The sequence below is a fragment of the Lynx canadensis genome, chromosome D4 (genome assembly GCF_007474595.2).
Source record: "Lynx canadensis isolate LIC74 chromosome D4, mLynCan4.pri.v2, whole genome shotgun sequence".
Taxonomy (NCBI): Eukaryota; Metazoa; Chordata; class Mammalia; order Carnivora; family Felidae; genus Lynx; species Lynx canadensis.
Window position 1 is genome coordinate 83,518,755 of NC_044315.2, and position 18,294 is coordinate 83,537,048.

The 18,294-nt window shown below is 40.4% G+C and overlaps 1 protein-coding gene across 2 annotated transcripts in view; it reads right to left on the minus strand.

Annotated features, from left to right (window-relative positions):
- The window catches only part of NR6A1 (nuclear receptor subfamily 6 group A member 1), a 68,782-nt gene that overhangs the window by 18,448 nt on the left and 32,040 nt on the right, over positions 1 to 18,294 (minus strand). For both annotated transcript variants that reach the window (XM_032595536.1, XM_030293256.1), the window contains exons 2-3: positions 14,551 to 14,793; positions 3,299 to 3,354 (exon numbers count right to left, since the gene is read on the minus strand). In XM_032595536.1, the coding sequence (XP_032451427.1) occupies positions 3,299 to 3,354; positions 14,551 to 14,793 (299 nt within the window). The remainder of the gene's footprint in view (positions 1 to 3,298; positions 3,355 to 14,550; positions 14,794 to 18,294) is intronic.

Sequence of the window (18,294 nt, forward strand, 5' to 3'; positions counted from 1 at the left end):
TGTTAAAATGTCCATAGGATCCAAGGTGATCTACAGATTCAGTATAATCCTTATCAAAATTCCAATGGCATTTTTTGCAGAAATAGAAAAAAAAAGTCCCAAAATTCATATGGAAACACAAAGAACCACAAATTGCCGAAACAACCTGACAAAAACCAACAAAGCTAGAGGCCTTTACACTTCCTGTTTTCTTTTTTTTTTTTTTTTTAATTTTTTTTTTCCAACGTTTATTTATTTTTGGGACAGAGAGAGACAGAGCATGAACGGGGGAGGGGCAGAGAGAGAGGGAGACACAGAATCGGAAACAGGCTCCAGGCTCTGAGCCATCAGCCCAGAGCCCGATGTGGGGCTCGAACTCACGGACCGCGAGATTGTGACCTGGCTGAAGTCGGACGCTTAACCGACTGCGCCACCCAGGCGCCCCTACACTTCCTGTTTTCAAAACATATTACAAAGCTACAGCAACCAAAACAGTATGGCATGGTACTGGCATAAGGACAGGACTATAGACCAATGGAACAGAACAGAGAGCCCCCAAATAAGCCCACATATGTAGAGTCAAAAGATCTTTGACAAAGCTGCCAAGACTACACAACAATAGTCTCTTCAACAAGTGGTATAAGGAAACTAGATATTCATATGCAAAAGGATGAAAGTAGATTCTGATCTTTTATACTACATACAAAAATCAACTTAAAATGGATTAGAGACTTAAATGTAAGACCTGAAACTGTAAAACTCTTAAAAGAAAACAGAGAAAAGGCTTCTTGTCATGTTGAGCTCTGCACTGAGCATGGAGCCTGCTTAGGATAGTCTCTCTTTCTCCCTTTCTTTCTCTTTCTCTTTCTCTCTCTCTCTCTCTCTCTCTCCCTCTCCCTCTCCCTCTGCCCCTCCCCTGCTTATGTTCACATGCACTCTCTCTCTCTCCAAAAAAAAATGGGAGGGGGGGGGGCAGCAAAAGATTTGAATAGACAAAAACAGACCCAAAAAATCTTCTCCAAAGACATATAAACAGCATAGCCAACAAATACATGAAAAGATGCTCAATGTCACCAATCAGACAAATGCAAATTAAAACCTCACACCTGTCCAGAATGACATTAACAGAAAAAAACAGAAAATAAAAAGTACTAGAGAAGATGCAGAAAATTGGAACCTTTGTGCACTGCTGGGTGGGAATGGAAAATGGTTGTGGCCACTATGCAAGACAGTATGAAGGTTTTTCAAAAAATTAAAAATAAAACCACCATATGAGCCAGTAATCCCACTTCTGGGTATTTATCCAAAAGAACTGAAATCAGGATCTCAAAGAGAGATTTGCACTTCCATGTTCACTGCATTATTCACAAAGGCCAAGAGCTGGAAACAACTTAAATATCCACTGACAGATGAACGAATTAACAAAATATGGTATATATCTACAATGGAATATTATTCAGCCTTAGAAATCCTGTCATATGCTACAATACGCTAAGTGAAATAAGGAAGTCACAGAAAAACAAATACTGCATGATTCCATGAGGTATCAAAAGTAGCCACACTCTAGAAAGGCAAAAGTAGAATGGTGGTTGCTAGGGAATGGGGAGAGGGGGAAATAAGGAGTTGCTGCTCAGTGAGTATAAAGTTTCAGTCATAAGATGAAAAGGCTCTATAATATAGATGAAAATGTGCATATAGTAAACAATACTGTACTGTATACTTAATTTGTTAATTTCATGTTATGTTTTTTTAACACACACACACACAGAATACCTATGTATAGGCCAAAATAAATCAAATTGACTTTCAAGAAACAGATATGATTTGAATAACATGAATATAAATATTGGATTAATAAAAAGACAGAATGAATACAGCATACACCCACACCCCAACTGAGTGCATACACGAACTCATAATGAGTTCATGTGATAGGAAATGCTCCATATATCATCAGCGTATGTCTCAAAATGACTGAATTCCTGTCTTTCTCTCATATTCCCTCATATTCAATTAGATAAATCCTACCAATTTTACCTATTAACTATCTCTTGAATCTATTCTCTCCCCTTCAATCTATACTATCATTGCCCTACTTAAAACCACTATCTATATCTCTTGGCTAGACTTCTGTAAAACCCTCTGAATTGCTTTTTCTCTGCCCCCAGTTTCACTGGCACTTACTCAGCTCCTCACAAACCATTTCTACTATTAGAACGATCTTTCTAAAATGTAAATCTGATATTCTCTCTCTCTCTCTCTCTCTCTCTCTCTCTCTCTCTCTCTCTCTCCTTAAAAGCTTTTGGTGGTTGCCTCTTGGTCCACACCAATAATCCTTGAGGCATGGTGCTGCCCACTGGTGTCCTGAGGGATTTACATATTGGGTCATACACAGATCCAATTTTCTTCCTTCATAAAGTTGTTCTTCTGCTGGCAAGTAAGAAAAAGTGGTGTAGGCTTGTCCTACAAAGGCTTTACCTAAGGAACTATAATCAAAGAGAGTTCAAGGCTACTCTCTAGAGAACAGATTCCAAACTCAAGGAATTTGCCTTATCTTCTGCCACTCCATTACATGTGCCCAGTGCTCCAGCCTGACTGAATAAACTCCCTGTGATTCCTTAAAGATTCATCTTGTGGTCTTTTTACATTCTGTTCTGTCTAGCAGTATTACAAGATATTTGGCTCCCCATTCCTTCCCAACATAACTAATTCCTCCTTTTCCTTCAAGACTCAGTTGAAACTTTCCCTTCTCTAGGAAGCCTTCCCTAAATGTCTTTAGTCCCCAACAATGGCTCCAATCCAAACAGAAAAGAAGCCCCTCTTTTCTGTACTCCCTAGGTATCCCCTGTTACTACTCACTGTACTCTGAATGTCTGTTTACACATCTGTCTCTTCCACTAGACTGAGTTCACAGTACAGAGGACCTGTACAAAGTAAGTACTTAATAATATTTGTGAGATTAAATGGGTATTATCATTCCTACTCTACAAACAAGGCAAAGTAATCTTACTGATTTCTGCCAGACTGTTTTAATGACATAAAAAAATTCTCTGGATGATTTAAAACCAGAATTGACTTGACTTCCTGTGAAATCCTTGGGAAGGGTTGAGGGAATCACAAAAAGAGCTTTAAATAATTATCTTACATATTTAAGATTTTCAAAGTACTTTCATACCAGGCTCTAAAAGCAGTTTTACAGGAATGAAAACAAGATGGCTCCCCCAGCAGGAGATGAGAGGAGCAAGGATAAGTAGCTATGGGAACATGTGGAGCCCTGGGTTTCCAGGATGGATAACAAAGAGTGAGGCCTAGAACTCACCTGGACCGGCCCAATGCTCTTATTCCGGCCTCCGGGCATGCCATCTTCTCTGATTGCTGGAAGGAAACATAAGCCAAGACAGTCAAAGCATACCCACACAAGTCTAGGCACTTTAAAAAGAGAACTTATGTGGCCCAAAGCACAAAGTAATAATTGGTGAAATCAAGATTAAAAAACAGGTCTTTCTAGACCGAAAGTATATATACTCTTTTCATTATTCTAGGCTACCTCATAGGCAACAGATACTTTTGGACCCCCAAGGCAATGGACACACACTGTACACAATGCATACGTTTAATATTTCAACAAAGATGACAGCCTTATTAATAGTCCCCCAGTTACAAATATCCCACCAGGATGATGCATCTGAAGGCTTCAGTAAATTTAAAGAGAGGGATAGAAACAATATTTCTATTTAAAAAAATTATTTATTTATTTTGAAAGAGAGAGAGAGAGAAGCAGAGAAACGGGGAGAGAGAATCTCAAGTAGGCTCTGCTCTGTCAGTGCAGAGCCCAATGCAGGGCTCGACGATCCCACAAACCATGAGATCCTGATCTGAGCTGAATCAAAGAGTGAGATGCTTAAACCAACTAAGCCACTCAGGCACCCTGAGAACATTTCCATTTTTAGATATTTTGTTTTATTTTCAGTCTAAGTTGCAGTCTAATGTGTAGGATGAGAAAAGGTTCTTTGTTTTTTGGGTTTTTTTAATTAATCAAAATTTTGATCTGATTGGTTTCTCCCTATAAAAGCAGCCAGTAGAGTTCCCATTGCAATTGTTTCTTATTCAGGTGATTCCACAAAAGGAAGAAGTTATTTAGCAATAAAAAGCACCCTTTAAATAGTACCAGTGTTATTAGGCATAATAGCTACTAATACTATTGCCATTACTGTTTATGGAGCACTTAATATGGGGGCACAGAAGAGAAACTTCTGATCTACAATTATAGAAACACTATGGTATCTGGCAAAACTTTCTGGCAAAGATGACTTCTGAACTGAGTCTTAAAGGATGAATAGGATTTACGCAAGCAGTAAAAGGGTGAATGAACAGTACACAGAAAAGCTTCAAGTTGAAAGTAAGCATGGAGTATTCTTTCTGGTAATTTCCAAGTGGTTCATCCTGGCTAAAGCTTGTGTGTGCGTGTGCATGTGAGTAGAGTAGTAAGAGATGAAGTTGGAGGTTGGAGAGGCCAAGTGGGGCCCAATCACCGATAGCCTTTAACGGCAGGGTAGGAATATGGACTTTAGCAGAGGAAGCCAAGGATGAGATGGAATGCAGAGGATGGATGTGGTCAGGTCGGCATTTTCAAAAAATCTTTACGATGGCCACTGTGAAGGTTGGCTTGGAGGAGGCCATGTTAACAACAGAAGATAAGCTAACAGCATCATGTGTGAGTAAGCTTTGCTCTCTCTCTCTCTCTCTCTCTCTCTCTCTCTCTGTGTGTGTGTGTGTGTGTGTGTGTGTATAAAATAATATACCTGCTTTCAAAAAAAATAATATTAAGAATCTAGAAAGTCCTTGGGGCAGGATTGAGGGTTCCAAGCCTAACACTCAGTTCATTTTCCTTAAAGCAGATATCATTCTCGGTATCCTTAAAAAATTACACAGTTCAGAATTAGACAAACTTGGGTCTAAATCCTGTTTTTGCCTGGTCTATGTAATTACACACAAGTTTCTTCACCTCTCTGAACCTCAGTCTACTAAAGAATAGAGGGGCTACTGGAACCTATCATACTGGGTATTGTGGGGATTACATATAAAATAACTAAAATATCAAGCATAAGGCCTGGCACATAAAGTAGGTACTTAGTAACTAATCCTTCCCTCTATCCAGCCTCTTTTCTACAAACACAGTAGCTAAAACACCAAGGTTCCATTCTCAGCTTTGCTGGAGCCTTAACATCTTCATCAGGAAAATGGAGGCAACGTAGTCTGGTTTACAAGGCTGCTGTGAATTTGGAGTGGGAAACATACGCAGCCTGTATTAGAGCCAGATGCATACTAGTTTTTGTCTGGGAGCAATCTTTCAACCTAATTTCAAGTTCTAAAATTCCTTAAAATTCCTTTTCTGCTGTTCCAGGGTCAGTGACAGTGTTCACACACTTCTATTTCCAATACTGAGTTCTCCATGTCTTTGCTTCAGCTCAGAGAATAAAGATCATTGGCAGATCCAGTACCAAACACATTTTAGTTGTCTTGTAGGTGAGGAAGGAACTCAATATGTTTTTCTTTTCGTTTAGAGGGCCACAAATCTTAAAGATTTACATCTCACCAATATTTTGTTCTGATACTTAAAAGCTTATGTTGTCCCTCAACCCCACCTGGACTAAGGAAACTCACACATGATGGACATCTACTGTGTTTTAGGTACTATCCTGGGTAAAACAACCCATGAGGAAAGTACTAGTATTGCTCCCACTGAACAGATGAATCTAAGGTTCAGAAAAATGAAGTATTTTGCTTATGGCAACAGAAACTAGACAGCAGAAGAATTAAGGTTGGCACCCAAACTATTAGACTAAGCCCAAATTTCTTTCCACAACTAGTTTTTCCCATTGTACCTGCATACCATTGGGAGAAACAAAATTTTAGGTGGTGCATAGATAAACTCTCAATTATACATGTATCCTAATAGGCACTAAAAAAATACTGATTTTCCATTCACTAAGATGATAAAAATTCCCTTGGAAAATTAACTTTGATTTAAAAAAATTTTTTGATTTGGGCACTGGGGTGGCTCAGTCAGTTAAGTGTCCAACTCTTGATTTCAGCTCAGGTCATGATCTCATGATTTGTGAGATCGAGCCCCGCATCAGGCTCTGCACTGACATCACAGAGACTGCTTGGGATCCTATCTCTCCCTCTTTCTCTCTGCCCCTCCCCTGTTCATGCTGACTCGCTCTCTTGCTCTCTCAAAATAATATATAAAAAATACAAATAAAAAAATTTGATTTAAAGAAGAATAGAAACATTAATACTGGTTTGATCAAAGATGGTAAAATTCGTCAAGATGGCATGAAACTACCTGAAGTGTGTGAAATAATAGAATGCGTCACAGTGCCCCTTTTAAAACAAGAACTTGGATCATATTTTAAAGCTTCTAATGTACCCACATATATGGTATCACATTTGATCCTCACAACAACCTTGGAAGGTGCCCATTATTACTATCTTAGTAGTTTGAAAAAAAAATTTTTTTTAATGTTTATTTTTGAGACAGAGAGAGAGTGGGAGAGGGGCAGAGAGAGAGGAAGACACAGAATCCAAAGCAGGCTCCAGGCTCTGAGCTGTCAGCACAGAGCCTGATGCGGGGCTCGAACCCATGAACCGTGAGATCATGACCTGAGCCGAAGTTGGACACTTAACCAACTGAGCCACCCAGGGGCCCCAATCCTACGTAGTTTAGAGATGAAAACACCTGAAGCTCACAGAGGAAAAGGGACTTGTTCAAGGCTACTCAGGGAAGAACTGACAGAGCTGAGATTTCAGTTTAGGTCTTCTGATTCTAAAGCTGTGCTTGCTCCTTGATGTTACACTGAGCTAAGAGCAAGTTTCTCAACAGGGCTGAGAATCTTTCTTGTGGTGAACTGATACTGATTTAAAAAAATAAAAACAAAGGGCTTCCAGATATAAGATAACAGGAATGGATTTTGCTCCACTTCTTGTCCCAAGCCCAAGAATGGCAGCAGCTATGGTTCTCCTACCTATGCTCAAAAGAAGCACAAAGCCTTTTTCTGTTCTGGAACTCACATACTTACCATTCTTCACTTAGGCCTGGGCAGCCAACCCAAACCCAGAAGCAGAAAGGCGAGTAAGACACAAAGTTAACTACATCAAAACCCACTGGTGGCTCCCTTTGGTCTATGAGCTAAATCCCAGCTTGCCAGCTTGGCATTTAAGACACTCCTATGATCTGGTTCCTCTGGGGTTCCCCATCTTCATCTCTTGTCACAAAATTTACACCGTAACTACAGAGAACTATTTGTTAGTCCTTGAACATACCATGCTGCTTTACACAGCTTTCCCTCTTTACATATTGTTGCCTCTACTCAGAAAATAACTTTCTGGCGGGAAAATCTAGCAGCATCACCTTACCCAAGTGACACCACCTCAACCAAGTGATTCAAGTTAACATGACCAATAATGGGACAAAGTACACCATGCCCCCTTGATATGATGCACGAAAAGGACACATCATCGCTTTTGTGGCATTCTTGCCAAAAATGCAGGACCTGAACATAATCATGAGGAAACTGATAAACCCAAGTTGAGGAATATTCTACTTGTTTTCTTCAAAATTGGCAATGTTATTCACGACAAAATAAGACTGAGGAACCCTTTCAGATTAAAGGAGACTGAAGAGGGTGCGTGGGTGGCTCAGTCAGTTAAGCATCTGACTTCGGCTCAGGTCATGATCTTGCAGTCCGTGAGTTCAAACCCCTGTATTGGGCTCGGTGTCGACAGCTCAGAGCCTGGAGCCTGCTTCAGATTCTGTGTTTCTCTTTCTCTCTGCCCCTCCCCCCACCACTCTCTCAAAAATAAATAAACATTAAAAAAATAAATAAGTAAAGGAGACTGAAGAGACATAAAAGCTAAATGTAATACACGATCCTGGATTGGCTCCTATATTACAAAAAACGCCTTGCTTTATATAAAGGACACTGAAATAAGTGGTGAAATTTGAATAAGATTTGCTAATCAGATAATAGTATTATGCCATATTAAAATTTTTTATTATTCTTTTAAAATTATTATTTTTAGAGAGAGAGTGTGAGTGAGTTCAGAGGCAGAGAAAGAATCTTAAGCAGGCTCCATGCTCAGCAAGGAGCCCTACATGGGGCTTAATCCCACGACCCTGGGATCATGACCTGAGCCAAAATTAAGAGTTGGATGCTCAACCGACTGAGCCACCCAGATGTCCTTCCTCGTTTTGATAACAGTACTGTGGTCATGTTAGAAACAAAGAAGAATGATGTCTGTAACTTCCTCCCAAAGAGTTAAGAAAATACATACAAACACACACACTTTCTCTCTCTCCCTCTCCTCTGCTCCCTCTTCCTCTCCCAGCCTCCTTCCTTCCTTTCTTTCTCTTTCTCTCTTCTCCTTCCCTTCCCTCTCTCTTTCTCCTTCTTGAAGAGAAGGAAGAGGGGAGTGGTTTTTAAAAAGCTCTTAAGGGGCTCCTGGCTGGCTCAGTCAGTGGAGCAGGCAACTCTTGATCCTGGGGTTGCAAGTTCAAACCCCATGTTATGTGTTTTAAGTTTTACTTAAAAATAAAATCATAAATAAATAAAATCATAAGTTTTTAAGTTTTAAGTTTTACTTAAAAATAAAATCATAAATAAATAAAATCATATAAATAAATAAATAAATAAAAATAAAATAAAATAAATAAATAAAATCATAAACAAATAACAGCTGTTTAATTTTATAAGGGGCTTGAACTTCTATGCCTTCAAGATTCTGCTCAATTATTCTTTCCTTGAGATTTCTCAGCGCTCCATTTTTATCCCGATAAAGCAGTATGGCAATGCCACAGGATTATTCTCACAATGCCATTCTACCCACGTCACCTTCTCCAAGTTTTCCTTAACCTTTTTACTTTTTAACCAGTTAACTAATAAGTTATGAGACAACAAAGTTAAGGAATTCTAAATTTTCTCACATAATTTTTTTTTCACGATTCTTAACTGACATAAATTTTCTCATAAGGCTCAGTGTAACTTCCTCTTTCCTCCGATGAGACTAACAATATTTCCCCCATCCTGTTTTGTGCCCTGGTCCCCCTACCAGAGTAAATCCACCAAACCAGAAAGCATCTTACCTAACTGGGAAATCTGCTGAAGGACACAAGGAAAGCGGCACTTGGCCATGGCCCTTAAGGGGCACACTGTCTAAATGGTAGGAACAGAGAAGTTAAGAGACAAAGATAGCACAAGATGATCGGGGCTACGGCAGAGGGCAAAAGGGGCTGTGGAAGTCAAGGAGGGTCATCTTTCCGGTGAGAGGTGGTATCAGAGAGAGCTGCTTAGAGGATGTTACAAACAAAAGCTTAGCCTCCAAAGAAAAGTATATATAACCAGGTGAGGAGATGGGGATAAACCATTCTAGGGACGATGAAACTACATGTGCGAAGTCCTCCAAACATGAACCATCGTTGAGTTTTTGGAGAACTAGGATGGAATGCGAACTGTGTGGGGGAGCAGCAGAGGGAGAAGGGAAGGAGGAAGTGGCTGATGCTAGAGTCAGAGGGGCTTTGAAAAGCACTCTGAAAAGCCAGAATTTATCCTGAAGGCTGCAAGATGGGTGAGGAGGTAATGCTTGGGAGGTAATGGGCTGGGTAGTGAAGAGGGACAGATGGGGCCCAGCCTCCACTCACTATCCTTATTTAAATTTCCCTCACTGCTTTGCTAATTAATTTCCTGACCAGTCAAATTCCATATATGAAGAGATATCTATGTTTAGAGACAGGGGACAAGAGAGGGCTGGCTCATACATGGCGGTTGAGTTTTTTTGAACACTTAAGTTTTCAAATTTTGAAGTAAGTTTAGACTTACAAAAGAGTTGCAAAAAAACTAGTACATAGAAACCCCATATACTCTATACCCAGCTTCCCGGTCTGTTAACATCTTACAAACCACAGACTATTCATCAAAACTAAGAAATTAACTTTGGCATAGTATGATTGACCAAAATATAAACTTTATTCAGATTTCCCCACTGATGTTCCCTTCTGTTCCAGAATCCAATCTAGGATCCCATACTGCATACAGTTAGTTGTCATGTCTCCGTAGTTTCCTCCAATCATTCTTAGTCTTGCCTTGTCTTTTGTGACAATGATACTTTTGGAGAGTATTCTGTATGTCAGGTATTTTGAAGAATGTCTTTCAATTTGGGTTGCCCTGTTTTCCCATAAGTAGATTGGGAATGATCCATCCCTGGGTGTATATATGTGTATCTGTGCCCCTACTGTAGAATATCAGGGGGGTATATGTGTAAATATACTGGTGATACTGACCTCGCTTGGCTAAAATGGTATCTGTCAGAATTCTCTACTGAAACTTATTACTTTCCCCTTTGTAATTACTAAATATTCTGGGGCTATACAAATACCTCTGTTTCTATTTAAAACTATGCTCTCTATTTTAGCATCCATAAATGGATCCTGCCTGCAGCAATGATTACTGTTGTGTTTAAAAAAAATTTTTTTTAATGTTTGTTTATTTCTGAGACAGAGCATGAGTGGGGGAGGGGCAGAGAGAGAGGGAGATACAGAATCAGAAGCAGGCTCCAGGCTCTGAGCTGCCAGCACAGAGCCTGACACGGGGCTTGAACTCACAGACCGTGAGATCATGACCTGAGCCGAAGTCAGACGGTCAACCCACTGAGCCACCCACGCGCCCCTACTGTTGTGTTTTAATGGTGATCTCCTATTTCCTTCATGCCTTCTACATTTATTAATTAGAATTCTTCTATAAGAAAGAATGGTCACTCCTGTATTCAGTTAGTTTTATCAGTATGAACTCATGGATATTTTGTTCTTTGAGTTATAAACTAATGTATAGTTATTTTGTTGCTCAAGCTGTTCTAACTTTGGCTATTGGAAGTGCTTTCAGGTTAGCTTCTGTGACCTTTTGATAATGCTCCCTCCTTGCCCCTTCCTTTTTAAAATATAGCACATTCTGGCGCGCCTGGGTGGCTCAGTTGGTCAAGGATCCGACTTAGGCTCAGGTCATGATCTCACGGTCCGTGAGTTCGAGCCCCACGTTGGGCTCTATGCTGACAGCTCAGAGCCTGGAGCCTGCTTCAGATTCTGTGTCTCCCTCTCTCTCTGCTCCTCCCCTGTTCATGCTCTCTCTCTCTCCTTCAGAAATAAAAACATTAAAATAGATAGATAGATAGATAGATAGATAGATAGATAGCATATTCTAACTTTCTGGCACCACCGATGCTCCAGGCTCGTCTTATATTTTCCCTGCCACAGCCCTAGAATAACCCATTCCTTCAAAGAGTCTGGTTCCTTTTATTGATATTTGGAGACCAAGATCTGGTTCTTCTAAAAATTTTTTCTGAACATGAGTTCATATTGATACTTCCAATCTTGCACCAGATTGGTGCTTCATTCTTGCCTTCCTCTTTTCTGATTTATAACTTCTTCCTCTGATGTGAGAAAATGGACTCTCATTATCAACGATATATTTACCTGCTTGTTCAACTCCAGTATACAAATAAAGTAGTGACAGACTTCCTAACCCATAACCTTGAAAGAAACAAATTTATAAACTAGAGAGCTTTGTTTGTATACAATTCTTTTTGTCTTCAGCCTTATGGTATAGAGTCGAAACACTATTTTCCAAGGTCAGCTCCTTTCTTCCCCATTTCCCCATGTGATTTATCTGTAATACCAGTTAGACTCATTCATCACAGTGTACATTCTATCTTTCCCCCCATAAACTTGTTGCTTTTAAACAAATTTATATACAATAAAATTCACTTCTTTAGTGATGTATATTTCTACATTTTGACAAATGCATAAAATTATATGGCTAACACCACAGTTCCATGTAACAGTTCCGTCAACCAAAAACATTCCAAAGGCAACTGCAATTTAAATGCTGCTTTCTTAGCACCAACCAGGAGGTGGCAGGGTTTCTCTCTGAGAAGCAGCTTCACAAGGCAACTAAACCATCCAGCAATGCATGCAAAGGGACAAAGGAAGGCAGTTCCCACCCCTTAGTACTCCTTGTGTCATCTTCTCCTGGCTATGGTTATAGGAGTTACGAAGTTAAGCTTCTTCCCTAAAACAGGAGAGTTTGGTTAGAAGGTCCAGAGTCTCATATTCCAACTAAATAAGCAGGATGAATCATCAGAGAGAACAGTCAAGAAGCCAACCATAAATATGCTTTGAGAAAATACAGTGAGGACAAAAAAGGGAGATGAGAAAACTGGAGACCAACACCAAATCAGATCAAAGTGGAGAGATGCTCACAGGCTCTCTCTTCAAGACGTTACTTGTTTGGCAGTGGTGGCTGGGAAACGTTTCTGTAAGAGGAAACGGCCAGTGTGGAAGGGAGAGGACTTCTAGCTAAAGAACCTGAGCACAGGCAGGATAATACAAAGCATGCTTGAGGCACAGGAAGTAAATTCTGGACAGAAAAGGAGATTAGACACATAGCAGACAAAGTTAGTAACAATTTAAATGCTGTATTATAGGTATTTATCATCCAGTAAACACAGGGCATTCCAACATGCGAGTAGCTATGCCAATATGGTAGATGCTGTAAAGCAGCACGTTGTCTATACGGTTAGGTACCAGATCTGCCTGATTAATAATGAATTACAACTTAGTAATTATTATCCACATAATCACCACTAACTTATCTACTGGTAAGATATTTTACCTCTCCCAGCTGCATCTATAAACCGAGGGTAATATTTAATAATAGGTTTGTGCATATTCAATGAGACAATGCATAGAAAGTGCTGAAGAGTTTCTGATATACATAGTATCTGATAAATATTAGTATTATAAGTAAATTATAAATGACCTAAATTTATCTAAATGCCCTTTTTTAGAACTTTCTTACCTTTCTTCATGATAGGAAAGCTTTTATTTTTTTTTTAATTTTTTTTAATGTTTATTTATTTTTGAGAGAGACAGAGACAGAATGTGAGTGGGTTAGGGGCAGAGAGAGAGAGGGAGACACAGAAGCAGAAGCAGGCTCCAGGCTCTGAGCTGTCAGCACAGAGCCCGACGCGGGGCTCGAACTCACAAGCTGTGAGATCATGACCTGAGCTGAAGTCAGACGCTCAACCGACTGAGCCACCCAGGTGCCCCGATAGGAAAGCTTTTAAAGGATTCTTCTGATCCCACATATAATTTAAAAAAACAAAAATAAAAACCAGTGTTAAGTATATCTGGTTGTCTGCACTTATTAATGAGACAAAACCAATTTGAACAGTTCACTAAATCTAACTCCCGCCCCAACACACTACTATTATGAACCCTTAGTACCTCGCTGAGTATTTTATATACGTTGTCATATTTAATCCTCTAGAGAATTCCCAAAAGGTTAAGTACTCACTATCACATGATTTTAAAGGTAACATAATTGAGCATCAGACATAAAGCAAACTGCCCAAGGTCACAGAACTGATCTGTCACCAACCCCTGCCTCTATGCTTTCTACTGAACTGTACTATACTATATTGTCCACCCTCCATGAGAACGCTCCTAGAGTTTCTGACACTGGCCCTCTCCTCTTCTGTATCCAAGTTCTTTCCTTGGGTGGTTTTTACCTACCAACAAAATTTTACCACCTGACTGCAAACAGTTCCACAAACTTCTGCTTAAAGGCAGGACTTTTCACTTCAGTTCCTACATATCCACATTCCTTGGTGGACATTGTATGTGTCTTTCTCAGGTACCTCAAACAATGCACTGCCAAGGTCAACATTCTGCCCCACGCTGCTTTTTAGCCTGACTTTTTTTTCCTGGTAGGGCTGTTACTATTAATCCAAATCTTCAAGTTCAACTTCTGGTGCTGCCCAATATCCAGTACGTTATCAACTCCTATCAGGTAAGCTTCTCCCACGTCTCCGCATTTGTAACATTACTTTTTCTGCCCCTCCTTCAGATTCTTCACACCTTTCTTCCAGACTCTAAAAATTTTCTAGGTAGCCTTTCTGCTTTCCCCCATACCAATCCATTCTTTAAAGCCTGCCCCTTGGATTAATCCTCTTAGAAAATTGGTTTATTCATGTAATCTCAGGCCAATGGCTCTCAGAAAGCTTCCCCCCAAATCCCACATTCTTCACAAACCTGGATGCAGATTTCTGGGCATGCCTAACCATGATTCTAGCAAACAAAATGATATCACATGCAAGTGACATACTGCCTTCCTACTTTTTCATCCCAAATTCCTACTTTCTGTTATGCTCTGAAAGAAGAACTAGTGGAGTATATGAATCCCAGTTAGGACTTGATTGTTAATTGGGGTCTTGCCAAATGGAGCCTGTGAATTCATTCTCACAGAATCTGTAACATCTCACCAGTCTTTCTTCCCACCTAATCTGGGAAATCCCTGTAGGCAGGAGCTACACCAGACTCGTTTTTGGGTTATGAGTACATAGTACAACACCTGGCACACAGTGCAGGCTTGGGAAATAAATAACGCCAAGGCTTAATAGCTAACACTAAGATACAGTGATAGTTGAAGGGTGGGTAGTAGAGCCACAAGCACCACTCACCCTTCCGATTCATCCCCATCTGGAGGCATTTGAGCAGGCGGCAGTACTGGCACCTGTTCCTCTGCTTCCGAGACATGACACAGTTCTTGTCACGACTGCACCGATACACCCGCTTGTTGCAAATGCTCCGCTTGAAAAACCCTTTGCATCCCTCACAGGAGATGATTCCATAGTGCAATCCTGTGGCACGGTCCCCACAAATGAGACAGGTTCGTTGTTCAGCCCGATCATCTGGAACAGAAACTGAACAGATTCAAGTTAGAACACATGGAAATAATGCCTTTAAGCCTGCAGTCCTAAAATAAGCAACCCTGCTCTGGGCAGATCAAGAATATCACTCTTTCCAGGCTGACTGGCAAACAGGGGGCATCTTTAGAGCCTTTGTCTTAGGAACAGATCCTTACATCTACCTGCAGATAACACAAATATAGCCTATCTAAAAAATAACTCATGCTCATGCTCCTCCACCTGGGTTTCATCATGACTTAGACCAGTATCCAGGTCAGATACTTGGGAGATATCTTCGACTCCTCCCTCTCCCTAACGTTCCTCAGCCACAGCCCATTACTTCTACTCTGCAGAAAGGTAAGGATTACTGATACTGTATGTAAGTGCCCAGCATAGGGCATACATCCATTAAAGCAAAGTTGTAATTTTTAACCAGTGAAGAAGTTTTAACCATGCCCAGCCAACCAACCAGTCATCCATCCATTCAACAGATATTAGGCAGCTCTTCTAGTCTAGGCACTATTGTAAGGCATAGATACAGCAGTGAATAAAAGTCCCTGCTGAAGCTTACGTTCTAGCAGAATATCTACTCTGTGTCCAGGCCCTGTGTTCCGTACTGGGTATTCAGAAATAAATCATCATGTTCCTGATAGTCAAGGAACTTACTGCCTAGCAACAAACAAGTTAGTCGAAGAGGAAATTCAGGCTGGATATATAGCTCTCTAATTTCCTCTTCCCTCAAATTCACTTGCTCAGGACCAAGCAACTGCTAAAGAACAGCCATATGACAAAAAAAAGTGCTCTGGTGAACTGTGATATCAGATCTTGCTAGCAGGTGCAAGAAACCTCCAAGAAAAGGTTTTGATCAGGGGCCAAGAGATTTGAACCTCACTGCTGAGTAACAGGTAAGATACAATGATTAAGAACACAGCCTTTAGAGTTGGAGATCCTTATTTAAAATTTTTTTTTCAACGTTTATTTATTTTTGGGACAGAGAGAGACAGAGCATGAACGGGGGAGGGGCAGAGAGAGAGGGAGACACAGAATCGGAAACAGGCTCCAGGCTCCGAGCCATCAGCCCAGAGCCTGACGCGGGGCTCGAACACACGGACCGCGAGATCGTGACCTGGCTGAAGTCGGACGCTTAACCGACTGCGCCACCCAGGCGCCCCTGGAGATCCTTATTTAAACTGAAGTTCTGACACTTACTAGCTGACTGAACTTGGGAAAATTAAGTTATTTCATCTATCTGAATCTAGTTTCTCTCATCTGTAAAATGGGGGTTATAATGGTACATACATATCATAGATAAAATACTCAGCACGATGCCTGGGCTGCAATGGACATTTAATAAATGACAGCTACTATTTTTATTATCATTATCCTAACAGGCCCACACTTCATGTGATAATAACATTCCTGAAAACAAAAGCATTTGAAAGCAATGTTAAAGAATGTTAAATGGCAGTATGTGTAGGAGAGATGTAAAGAAGAAAGGATACTAGCATTTAGGCAACTTTATTACATGCCAACTTAGAGATGTCTTTATGATCCCTATTTGTAGTAGGCTGGATAATGGCCACCCAAATATATCAGGTCCTAATCCCTGAAACCTGTAAATCTTACCTTGTAAGGAAAAGCGGGCTTTGTGGATGTGATCAAATAAGGATCTTGAGATGGGAGATTATTCTGGCTTATATAGGTGGGCCCTACTTGCAATCACACATGACTTTATAAAGAGAAAGACAGAGGGAGATTTGATATAGACAGAGGGGGATTTGATATAGCAGAAGAGGACACACACGCATGCACGCACACGTGCACAGAGGAGAAGGCAATGTGAAGACAGGTGGAAGGTGGACACAAGGAATGGCTGCCACTACAAGTTGGATGAGGCAAGAAATGAATTCTCCCCTAAAGCCTCTGGAGTAAGTGTGGCTCTGCCCACCTTCATTTCTACCCAGTGATACTGATGATTTTTGAACTTCTGATTCCCTAACTGTGAGAAAATAAATTTCCGTTGTTTCAAGCCACCCAGTTTGTGTAATTTTTAACAGCAGCACAGGAAACTAATACACAATATTTTTTCCATACAGGGAAACATATATTAAGGCTCTTGCCAAAGAACACAGCAAATAGCAGGTATGCAGAGAGAACCATCAGATACATGACCACATGGCTAGGGAAATAGAGAAAGACAGATATGGAAAGAAGAATCACCTAGGTTCTTGAGGACTCTGTATTTTATAATTACAGAATTTTCTAAGCCTTTCTTTTTTCACATTTTTCTTTAACATTTATTTATTTTTGAGAGAGACAGAGACAGAGTGCAAGCTGGGGAGGGGCAGAGATGGGGAAACAGAATCCGAAGCAGGCTCCAGGCTCAGAGCTGTCAGCACAGAGCCTGACGTGGGACTTGAACTCACGAACCATGAGATCATGACCTGAGCCAAAGTTGGCCACTTAACCAACTGAGCCACCAAGGCGTCGCACAGAACTTTCCAAGCTTTTCTAAGGCTTGGATGAACTTCCCAACTGTGGGCAAACTGACATACCATGACAAACTCACATTTATGTCTTGGAATACATACTTTGTTTTCTTTTTAATTGGTCAAGCTAACTTAAATGGGTTTTTGTTACATGCAGCTAAAAGAAACTTGGTTAAAATGCTCTATAAAAATGGCCCTGGTGTAATAAGTATTCTTTTTCTTTTCCTTTTTTCCTTTTTTTAATTTTTAATGTTTATTCATTTTTAAGATACAGAGAGATAGAGCACAGTAGGGTGGGTCAGAGAGAGAGGGACACACAGAATCTGAAGCAGGCTCCAGGCTCTGAGCTGTCAGCACAGAGCCTGATGCGAGGCTCGAACTCACGAACTGTGAGATCATGACCTGAGCTAAAGTCAGACGCTCAACTGACTGAGCCACCCAGGCGCCCCATCTTTTCCTCTTTTAAAAATGCAAAAGAAATTCAAGGTAAACATTAGAGTAAAGTTACAACAGAAAATTTAAAAACTAAACCAGAAAAAGCCAAAAAGGCAAAATGAATGATAGGACAATAGTACTATGTGTGGGATGGGATTCCCTAGAGTGCCGGGCTTGAGTTGCTGAAAGGGCTCAGAAACAGAACATAGAATACTGTGAAAAAATCATGACTGGATACAGAGAACCTAAATTTTCTCACTTTAAATTCAAACCTTCAATATTAAATTTATATATGCATGATATCACATTCTATCATATATATGATATATATCATACATAAACACACATTAAAATGTAAACCAGGGGCGCCTGGGTGGCTCAGTCGGTTAAGCGGTAGACTTCGGCTCAGGTCATGATCTCACGGTCTGTGAGTTCGAGCCCCGCGTCGGGCTCTGTGCTGACAGCTCAGAGCCTGGAGCCTGCTTCCGATTCTGTGTCTCCCTCTCTCTCTGACCCTCCACTGTTCATGCTCTGTCTCTGTCTCAAAAATAAATAAACATTAAAAAAAAAATTAAAGAAAAATAAAAATAAA